The sequence below is a fragment of the Sprattus sprattus genome (genome assembly GCF_963457725.1).
Source record: "Sprattus sprattus genome assembly, chromosome: 20".
NCBI lineage: Eukaryota > Metazoa > Chordata > Actinopteri > Clupeiformes > Clupeidae > Sprattus > Sprattus sprattus.
In genome coordinates, this window is record NC_137918.1 from 7,749,438 (window position 1) to 7,761,486 (window position 12,049).

A 12,049-nucleotide genomic window follows, 5' to 3' on the forward strand; every position below is an offset into this window, starting at 1 on the left:
CAAAAGAATTGACAGAGATTTTCGTTCAGTTTAATGATGTTCTTTTTAGGCCTGTGTGTCCCATAGCTAATACCACTGCGGCCCTATCAGTAACACATGTTCATACATGAAGAACAACACTTGACACAGCGACAAATACAAACTGGGAAAGGCACAGAATACACAAACAGACATCTTAGGGTCTATGCTCTATTCTGCTAGAGATGGGGGACTTTAACGCGGTGGGACACAAACCTGGCAACACAGACATCTTAAGGTCTTTGCTCCACTGTGCTAGAGATGGGACACTCTAACATGGTGGGGAAACAAACCTGGCAACACAGACAGACCTTAATCTCCAGCTCTGTGCCACGGTGTCTGTTTTACAATCTCTGAACTGAGCAGCCATTTTCTGGTCAGTTACACAACAATGGTATTCGTACCCAGACAGATGCATAAACATATGGGCACACGAAAGCTCACACACACACACACTAGCAGAGGGATTACATTCCTGCCCACGCTCACCCAAACCAACTGCCGATACACACCTACACACAGAATGTCTGTGAACGATGATAAACTGCTTTATTTGCACACCCACACACATATATATATATACATATATACTGTACATATATATATATATGTAAAGCACAATGGAGATGGTATTTCAAGCCCACAGAAGAAAAGCTCAATCCAAAACCATAAGAGCCATGGCGTTGTGGCTGAGTGAAGTACATCCAAGGTCGTAGCTCAAGTGTGCACTTCTCCGGCTGGACATTTTTACTACATGGTACACCGCTCCATCACCCCCCCAGCCCCACCCTCCCCCGTTGCTAGGCAACTGCAGGCTCCTCCAATGCAGCAGGATGATCTCTGCACAGATGTCTGCTGCTGCGGCTACAGGAGGCTTGCTCTTAAGAAACCCCACTCCACATATTACACCTGGGTTACACACTCACTATACACAGTGCTATAGGCTTGCTCTTAAGAAACCCCACTCCACTCCACATATTACACCTGGGTTACACACTCACTATACACAGTGCTATAGGCTTGCTCTTAAGAAACCCCACTCCACTCCACATATTACACCTGGGTTACACACTCACTATACACAGTGCTATAGGCTTGCTCTTAAGAAACCCCACTCCACTCCACATATTACACCTGGGTTACACACTCACTATACACAGTGCTATAGGTTTGCTCTTAAGTAACCCCACTCCACTCCACATATTACACCTGGGTTACACACTTACTATACACAGTGCTATAGGCTTAAGAAACCCAACTCCACCCCACATTTTACACCTGGGTTACTCAGACCATTCACAGTGCTATACGCTATGGCTATCTATTCACAGTGCTATAGGGCCTAGGCTATCCATTCACAGTGCTACACACTATGGCTATCCATTCAGAGCCACAAAAGACACAACAGGCCCAAATAACGAATGACATTGTGACAAAAAGCCTACGGTCTTATAGGCTATATAGCAATTGGTGTATACATTTACACACAAAAAATTACTTAATTATGTGAAGCTGTTTAACTCTTCTTCCCATTCATATATTCCATGGATTGCTTCAGTTTATTTATTTATCTAGTCCTGTATCTGCAGTAGCCTCCTCTGTGTAAGGTGATTAAGACACCTTGCTAATATACTGACTACATATAATATAATATATACTTGCAATTATGTCTAGGCTGTAAAAGATTGCAAGCGCACAGTCCTCTGGTGTAGGCATTAAAGTTTTAATTACTTCCACATTTTTAATTAAACAACTCAACAGGGATAAAATGAAGTCTGTGTCAGATTGCTAGCACAGCAGCTAGGGACTTAGCCTTGGAGGGGTAACTTCATCATATCACACTATAGATATCTTGCTACTTGTGGCTACGTGGTTATATGCAAATGTACCCACTCCCTCTGCCACCAACACATCATCACTGACAGAGAGGAGGAGTGGACATCCACATCAACACAAGAGAGGAGGAGATTGTCATGACAACCTATCAATGGTGTCGCTGTGGATACAAGGAGCCATCACAAGGGCATGGACAGAGAATGATGTGAGGTTGATCAAAATGCACTCAGGGAAGGAAAATATGTAAACAAACAATAGAGACCCAAACAAAAACAACAACAACCACAACCCCCACGATGCAAGAACAGGCGTGGGTGAGAGGATGAGGAAGAGGAGGAAGAGGAATGTGTGAATGACCAACCACCAAGCACAGGCAAGCAGACAGAAGCACCAGAAACCAAACCAAACACCCCCCAGCCCAAATTAACTCAAAACTGACCAAAAAACAACAAACAAAAATCAGATCGGGTGAGGATTTGGAGGACGGTGAGGGGCGAGTGGGGGGAAAGGTCACAGGTCACAGGTCACAGGTGACACTGACACGGCTCGTCCTTACTTCTGCTGGGCGAGTTCCAGAGCGTGGCAGAGGACTTGGACAGCCTGTTGTTAATGACAGGTTCCAGCTGCCTCGGCAGGTTGACCGTGGAGGCCGAGCATCTGCCTGCGACGGAAGAGAATGCAACACACAACACACACACACACTCAGTTCACTTCACAAGGAGTGCCAGGAAGGGCCTGGTCAGGGCCCCATCTCCCGGTCACGTCGCCATCATCTGAAGAACCCCCCCCCCCCCCCCGCTATCTTTCCCACCCCTGCTCTTGTTGAGGGGGGCAGAGAGGTAGGATGTGAGTGCTGTAACTTCATGCAGTCCGGAAGGACAAAGGCTGGAGAAAACTCCAGAGGCCCATCTAGAATGTTCTCTGGCTCTCACGTCACAGTTTTAGCCAAACAGTCATGAAGTCAATGACTCATCAAACTCCCCTGATCAGGGTCCGCTCAACAACTTAGAACCTGATAAAAATAAATTAAAAATAGAGGAACTAGACTTTTACATGAGAAGGTGTGAACAAAAACACTCAAATACAGACAGACAGACAGTTTAAGACAGACACACAGATAAATACACATACGTATAGTAATGGGACAGATATGGACAGACTTCAAAGAAAAGCGAATGAAAACAGCAAAAATGTAGAAAAAAAAAAAAAAAAAAAAAAACATAAATCCACATAAACATTATCAATGAACAAACTAAGCCAGTAGAAGGGTACTGTAACTTCATCAAGAAATGTTTCATGAACCCAGATTCTCCTGTATGTGACAGAGGGCCGTACACATCCAGAAGAACACAAGCGCTTTAATAAAGGAGTGCTTCTCGTAACCTCGATGAGAGAGAAGAGCTCCGTGACCCTCACAACACCATGTGGGGTTCTAAGCCGGGCTTTCACACGTAACCCCTTAAAGAGACAGGTTCTCACAGACCCCTGTTACAGTAGCCCTTCTCAGCCTCACACTGCCTGACTAATGAGACACGTCCTCTCCTCCACTGCCTGAAGGAGGGAAAGGATCAACAACAAAACAACATAAAAAACAACACAACGAAGAAACAACCATGACGACAAAGGTTGAAGGTCAGGTAGCCATGGTGATGAAACCAAAATAAAATCAAATAATGTAACATAAAATAAATTAATTAATAAATAAAAATACAGAATTGGTCAGTTCCTCTTCCATCACTTTAGTTTCTGTGTAACCTCAGAACAGATCACAGCAAAGTAGCTAACTGTAGAAATAACAACAAGGCTGCCGTCACTGTGGACTTAGCCATGTTAAAGCAAATACCTCAGAACAGACTTACAGAGGTATTATCCATTCCTCTCAGTCTCCATTTCTCAATGAATAGCCTGATTACATAGACTATAGGCTGCTTATTATGTTTCATCAAGTTCATCGGTACCATTGAGTTTTGTGTTTTGGAGTGTTTCATTGTGTGATGTTGTGTAGAGTTTTGTGGTGTGCAGTTGTGTTTGTGTCATTTTGTGATGTGAAGGTGTAGTACCATTCTGTGTTGTGTTGTGTTGTTTAGTACTATGTTGTATTGTGTTGTGCTGTGTGGTGTCCGGTTGTAGTTTGGGTCACTCACTTTCCCTGCGGGACGTCTGGTTGAGGCCGCCAGCCCAGGACCAGCGCTGCTGTCGAATCTCGGCCCACGTCTTTTTGGTTGACCTCTTGATGGCCGACTCATACCTCTCCTGACGTGGGGGAGAAGGGCACAAGTAAATGCAGTGTTTCTGAACGCTTCAAGTGAGTGAGCCACTATACAGCATGCTGTTGAGAGTCCCAATAAACAAAGTGTACCCTCTTAACTATCCTTAGATAACCTTAGATAACACTCTGTCCAGATGGTTAGGTGGGGTGTCTGAGAGCCCGGAAGACAAATACTGCATTGATATCTAACTCTGGGTCTGCCCTGGTCTTCATTATGACTGTTCCTTATCCTCCCCTCATCTCTCTGCAGTGTCTTTGAGGAAACAACCAATGCCTTTACAGTGACACCGTGATGACTACGTGTCTTCATCTTGTGGAATATGCCTTTTAGAAACACGAAACACTCTTTTTATAGACACACGTGATAACGGAATATGCCTTTTAGAAACACACGGACACTCTGTTTATAGACACACCTGATAACGTCTTCACCTTATTCCTCTAGACTAGAGTGTGTCAACCAATGCTTTTACAGTAACACCACTATGATTGTGTGCCCTCATCTTGTTCCCCTAGCCATTATGCCTGTTAGAAACACAGGCACTCTTTCCACTGTAACGGCATCACGGCTGCCTGTCCTCACATTATCTCTCACAGAGAGTGTCTTTAAGGAAACAACTACTGCTTTTACAGTGACACTGTGATGACAGCCTGTGCCCATGTTGTTCCTCTACTCTGTGTGCCTAGTTAGAAACATGGCCACTCTTAACACAGTAAAGGTCCATCCATACTGTCAACAACAAATAACCATAACTGCAAAAGCTAGTTTTGAATATCGCTATTCAGCTTAAAGAACAGCAACGTCCACACCATCTATTTTAATGGTAATGACATGAAAAACGATAGTTGTGGTCATCACTTTCAGAGCAAGTGTGTGAACGACAGAAACACTGACAGCCAATCAGAATCCATCGAAATTTTAAAGGCTTTTTGTCGTTGTTACAGTTATTATTCTAGTTATCATTGGTCAGTGTGGATGCTCATATTGTCATTGTTACAGTTATTGTTCTAGTTATCATTGGCAGGGTGGAGAACCTTTATCACTGGGTGCTATTTGCCACTGTACATTTTAGTAATTTTAACAAAGTATAGACCAAGTATAAGTAAGTATAAACCAAAGGCATGCACTTTATGCACTGTGTGCAAATTTTTTTTTCTTTTTTAAGACCACGTTGTAATCGCGCACGTTGCGGTTAGAAAATCTCGTTTTATCATATTGCGATTTTATCGCAAACGCAATGAATCCTTCAGCCCTACTTATCACTATTTCCCCTCACCTTGTTCCTCTCCAGCTTCTCCCTCTGGCGTTCCTCCAGGAGGGAGCGTCTCTTCTCGAGCTTCAGACGCTGCTCCTCTAGCTTCCTGCGCCGGTCCTCCAGCTGGCTCTCGCGCAGACGCCGGGCCTTCTCCTCCTTCTCCAGCCACTGGGCCTTCTTCACAGCTGCAGAGGGGCAGAGTTCACAGGTCAAAGGTCAAGGTCAAGTGGGTTGGGGTGCGGGGGGTTGGTGGCAAACATGGATTCCATTCCACTTCTCTTCGCTTCCCACACCTGTGTGAGACATACCTTACAGAACTCACCTGAGGAGAGAGATGTACGTATATTGTACTCAGCCTAGAGCTCACTGAAGCTAACACTTAAACACTTGTAGACAGTGGGCTGTAGGCCTGGATTGTGTTCCACCTCTCTTAACTAACTAATCCCTTACTTGTGTGACAAACACATGGGTAAAGAAATGTAAGTTGTATTTCAGTATGGAGCTCACTAAAGTTAACTGTAAAATGGTGGCAAGCCTGGGTAATAATCCTTCTTTTTACTCTCTGACTTAAGGGCAGAAATATCAGCACACAGCTGCAACTGTTACTGTAACCATGGGAATTAGAATGAAGGCATGGCAACCCTGTGATGGGTTTGAATCTTTATTTTATCAGAATTCTACTGATCTTCATTGATTTTGTATTTATGTGACACATGTGTGCATTCACTACATACATACGACTCACAACGGACTTGAGGGCAGAAATGCATGCTGGTGTACTTGGTGCTCTGAAGTTAAGTGATTTGTGGAGTTGTCCCCCTGGGAATTTGAGAAAAATTGTTTCTACATGTCACTTGGCTACACCATTCTACAAAATGGTGGCAAATGTTCTCCTACTAACTGGAGTAATAATTTGGGAGTGCATGCTGCAGTTCTTCACTGTGGGAAGGAAAACCACTGGTGACTCATTTAATTTCACTTTGTTGTGGAGGTTCTCTAGCTCTCTTCCCCCAGTGTGGACATCATAATAATAAGATGATTTAGATAAGGGGATGCTCTCAAAACAAACAAACAAGCAAAAAAACAAATAAATAAATAAACAGACAAGGCTGAATGGGACCACCGGTGCTGAAGGCAACAGCCTTCCGCAGTATGTAATTAAGTTCCAGCTGACTACAGCAGTGATTCCATCTTTAAGTTCCAGATTCTAATAACCAATAAAGTGGCAGTCTGGGTTCCTTATTTAAGAGCTGCAGCGTGTGGCGTACCGGCGGTGAGCTGATCTCGGCACAGCGGGCCTCCCCTAAGGCAGCCACGGCACATTACACGCGCATGCACACACACACACACACACACACACACACACACACACACACACACACACACACATAGACACACACGCTGGAATTTCCTGTTTTTCAGTCACAACCCCACACACTCACACACAAACACACTTTCACACAAATACACACAGTGTCACACACACACATATACAAACACACACGCATCAACAATACACTTGCCTATAACACAGCACAAAGCCACATCCAGTGAGATGTGAGGGGAGTTTAACATGATAAAGGGGGGTTAGGGGAACGACAGGAAATACTACAATTGGCCTCACACAGATGTGGAGAAGGGTGAAGGATTGGCTCTGAATGAATGCGTGAATTTATGAATGAATGAGTGAATTAATGCACTGTGTGCATCAATGGAAGGTCTGATAAGGATGCACCCTTTTGACTGACTTTGACAGTTCTTTCTTGTTATTGTTACCAGCTGTAATTCAGTAAAATGAAGTGAATTAATGCATTAATATTCATCGCTTCAACTTAGCAGTCCAATTCTGAAGCACTTACCCTAATACTCTAGCAGCTTTTCTACTTCACATTCCTTACAATTCTCATGAATACGGATTTGGATTTTCGAGGACATAGAAATTCCCTTTTTATAGTAAGAATAAATGGAATTAGCCTGGTTTACTTCCCCTCTAACATCTCTGCCTTACTCCAACATTAGCTCACAGTAATACGGGCAACACTAGCACTTAACACTGTAATCACATTAGGGGGGCTTGGTACAGCAATACAGAGATGGGGCTGCAGTGACTTTGAGCTGTAAAGGTTTAACACACCGGTATTACAAACATCCCCTCGCACTGGTAATGGAGGCTTGGAGTTCTTTTCTTTGGGAGCTCTGCATTTTTTACACGCTGATTTACAAACACACACACACACACACACACACACACACACACACACGCTGATTTATACACACAGACACAGCCGAGCCTCTGGAGGGGTGCATTGTTGAGGCTACATGTGGCATTAAGGTCTCATCTCTCTCCCTCTCCCTCTTTCTCTCGCTCTATCTGTCTCTCTCTCTCCCTATTTGTCTCTCACTCTCACTCTCTCTATCTGTCTCTCTCTCTCTCCCTATCTGTCTCTCCCTCCCCCTCTCTCTATCTGTCTGTCTATCTGTCTCTCTCTCTCTCTGTATCTGTCTCTCTTTCTCTCTCGCTCTCCCTATCTGTCTCTTACACACACACACACATGCAGTACTGTATATATAAACTATAAACACACATTTATATATATATTATATGTTCTCACTCACATACTGGCATACTTTCACACAATAATCTAAACCACACAAACACACACACACATACATACATACACACACACACTACACTACACTACACCAGCCACACACGTATTTGACAACAAGCTGCCACTGCATTTAACATCGCAAACGTCTCTTCACTCTCTTATACTCTCGCTACAAAGTCTGCCTCTATCAGAAACCTCCCGCGGCTGCCGATTCACAGTGGAATATTTCAGCAGGGTGATAGCTGTGACTGAGAAAGGGTAATTACACCAGCCTCTGCTAGAGGCTATGCCTGACTAGTTTAATGGCTTCATCTTTCTAACTCAACACAGCACCTCTTCAGACGCTCTCCATAAAGTCATTCAGGAGCAATGGGGAGTAAAGGTCTGATGCAGGAGGCGGACTTGTTAAATGGATGTTACAGATACAATATTGAATATTGGAATATTTAATTATTTTAATGTTACAGATACAATTTTGAATATTGGAATATTGAATTATTTTAATTAAAGCAATAATTCAAAATCGCCTCGTTATTTTTGAATTTACACAACAATGGATGTGGCAATCATAATATCAGAAGCACATGAATAATCAGCACGCCCCGGTCTCAAACCCCATCCAGGCAAGGAGAGGTCTATTATCGTGTGTAAGAAATGCACAGGCACCTCTTCACATTTGATGGACCACTTACTTACTTCAGCTAACCATGTCATTAACCCCATCAGGAGATAAGGACCAAATCGATCACATAAAAACGTAAGAAAGTCTTTTCTGAGTGTGAGGCGAAAGTGAGGGGGCCATTTCGGTTGCACTACAGGTTTCATTTGGTCCTACATGGCAGCTGACTGACACCTGTCATCTGTCTGTGAACTGTTATATAAGTTGTCTGTATGGATTATAGCTACGGCTGAAAGATGAAACTATTTGCAATCTTATAGCATACTACATTAGATATGCAATATAGGTTTCATATTTCTGTTGACTGCAGTTATCCGCCATACACTCTCTACGTGCCGCTGCTCTTGCAGCTCAGTTGCCATAGGAACCGGTGTTTAAAAAAAATAAAAACACAAAAAGGGATCAAGTTGATTGAGATGAGCGGCGTGATGATGCATCATGGGGGATTAGCACTGAGACACGTCACGTCACGGGACTTACCTTGCTCTAGGGTACGCTCCTCTGCAGCGTCAGAGAGAGAGCACAAGCACACACACACACACACACACACACGTCAGTCACCCCACAGAGGGCAACACACACACACACATGTCAGTGCCATAAAACACACACACAGTGGTCAGTGGGTCAGGCTTGCAAGAGCAGGGATAGATTTGGGTTGGCAGTGAATATCAAAACAACGTGGACAAGGAAGTCGGTAGACTGCTAGATTATGTCTGTTTTGGTCGCTCTGGTTAAAACAATCTGTCTTTATAACAGATGTGAGGGGTTGCAATGTCACTGCATCACAGGAGATTCTAACCTTGACCCTTCATTATGGGAATTCATGAATTTCATCTTTCCATGGTGGCAAATGTCTCACGGAAGTCAAATAGATTTCTATCTAAATCAAGATATAAATATATTCTACATTATTATTATTATTATTTTATTATATTATCATTGTTATACGACTATAATTGAGTTGGTTTTCTCACCTATGTACTTGGCCCTCTCTTCTCGGCGCTGTTTGGCCTGCTTCTGCTTCTGCTCAGAGTTCTTCCCATCTGAAACACACAAACATACATATAATATACTATAATATAATATAATATCATATAATATAATATCATATAATATAATGATATAATATAATGGAATATAATACAATATAATATAATATAATACAAAATATAATATGATATAGTCATCTGAAAAACACAAACGCAGGAGACCACACAGATTCAGACACATGCTTACGCTTTTGTTCAATCAGCACACACTTCTATACCAAGCCAATTACAAAGACTATGTAATATATATATAGAACGTATAATACAATATACTATAATATAATATACAATAATATTATATAAAATGATATAATAGAACACAACTGGTACCAGCATCCTAATAAATAATCCTAATTAGCAAACCTCTCACAGGTGTACTGTGTGGACAGACACAGCCCGCTGCACTCTCACAGGTGTACTGTGTGGACAGACACAGCCCGCTGCCCTCTCACAGGTGTACTGTGTGGACAGACACAGCCCGCTGCCCTCTCACAGGTGTACTGTGTGGACAGACACAGCCCGCTGCCCTCTCACAGGTGTACTGTGTGGACAGACACAGCCCGCTGCACTCTCACAGGTGTACTGCATGGACAGACACAGCATGCTGCCCAAATGTCTAACCTAGTTTCCAGTCATTAAGTCTGTGCAACCCTGTCAGCGCTCATGAAGGCAGCATCCATATGTGAAGCCTGATGAAGATGTGCAGACAAGAGACGAGATGAACTGGAGGATTATAATAGCCTGCTACTGCTACCGTCTATCACATACGCAGGGCAGCTGTAGATACGCTAGATGCTAGATATGCCTATTAGTGAAACCATAGTTATAACAGTATTATGTGTCTACAATAGTTTTCTAATGGGAGGAATATACTGATTGGAAAAGTTGATGAAGGGATGACTCTTGAAGTGACTTTTGCAGACAGAAATGTGTTGTTGTCTCCGTTTAAGGATGACTTCATGGCCTAATGGGGCGTGCCTCATCACACACTGATGACTTCTCTAAGGCTAATCGAATCCTGGCGAGTCTACTGCTTTAATTCAAATCAATGCCATTCGGGACATTTTCCATTCGTGTTTTAAAACTGCTTTGCTAATGAACCGCATTTTTTTCTCTCTCCCTCTTAATTCAAGGACAAGCCTTCCCCCCTTGCCTGGTGAAGTTTTTGATTATCACTCAGTCGTCGGCGGTAAAACCCTCAAATTTCAGTCAGTCTTTCGTCACCCTGAGGGCCGGTCCCATGTTACCGTCCTCAGGCTCCTGCAGAAGAGGCTCTGCTTTGATGGCACCCTGTGCAGAGGGAGGGAGGAGGCCCTAAGGCCCTAAGGAGGTGCAGAGCTCCATTATAAATGTCTCTCCGCTATGCAATATGTATGCGACGCTTTTCTCCGAGAAGAACGCTGGTGCAGCCTAACTGCAACGGACCGGTCTCCATGGCAACAGGCCTCTCACTCCACCCCCTCATTTGCTCTCTCCCTCTCTCTCTCCCTCCCTGCCTCTCTCTCCCTCCCTCCCTTTCTCTGACCATCAAAGAGTTCCATCACTGAGCTTGTCAACCATCAAGATGGTCCAACTAGTGAAGCACACACACCCTACACACACACACACACACACACACATACCCTACACACACACAAACACACACACACACACACACACACACACACACACACACACACACACACACACACACACACACACACACTACACACACACACACACACACACACCATTCCTCCAGTCTGTCTGCAGCTCCGGCCCCTAAAACAAAAGTGAACTATCTAAGTGTCTTTCCCCCACTCCCCCTATCCCACTTCCCGTCCCGGCACATTTGGCTCTCTGCCAAAGCCATCTGTCTGGGGAGGGGGAGATGGGCAGGGGGGGGGGGGGGGGGGAGATGTGGGGGGCACATGCCACAGAATGTGCCTTCTGTGGAGGTCCACATGTTCTGTTCGCATGTGACGACTGTGGGAAAGCAGACTAGGTGCAGTTCATTAGGGCTGTCAGTAGCTCCTCTCAATTAACAGCATTTGCATTTTACGGACATTAAAAGGACCGTAAAATCTTCATTTTTGTACTCCTCTAATTCAAGACAAATATCTATGCCTGCATATGGCTATATTTATACTTCATGAAATCACAAGGCACTTCATGAATGTTTGAACATATATGTTATGGTCTGATCTCTTAATTTAATATAATCTGGGGATTTTCTGCAACAGGGGTACCAGTCAGCTCGCTGCACTCTCACAGGTGTACAGCATGGACAGACACAGCTTTCTGCTCTCTCACAGGTGTACAGTGTGGACAGACACAGCTCTCTGCAC

At 43.8% G+C, this 12,049-nt stretch overlaps 1 protein-coding gene across 2 annotated transcripts in view; it reads right to left on the reverse strand.

Annotated features, from left to right (window-relative positions):
• The window catches only part of LOC308381474 (uncharacterized protein), a 50,599-nt gene that overhangs the window by 15,326 nt on the left and 23,224 nt on the right, over window positions 1-12,049 (reverse strand). The window contains exons 3-6 of one of the 2 annotated variants that reach the window (XM_080859046.1): window positions 9,648-9,716; window positions 5,401-5,564; window positions 3,999-4,107; window positions 2,411-2,515 (exon numbers count right to left, since the gene is read on the reverse strand). In XM_080859046.1, the coding sequence (XP_080715172.1) occupies window positions 2,411-2,515; window positions 3,999-4,107; window positions 5,401-5,564; window positions 9,648-9,716 (447 nt within the window). The remainder of the gene's footprint in view (window positions 1-2,410; window positions 2,516-3,998; window positions 4,108-5,400; window positions 5,565-9,647; window positions 9,717-12,049) is intronic. The other variant, XM_080859047.1, reaches the window with a different exon arrangement.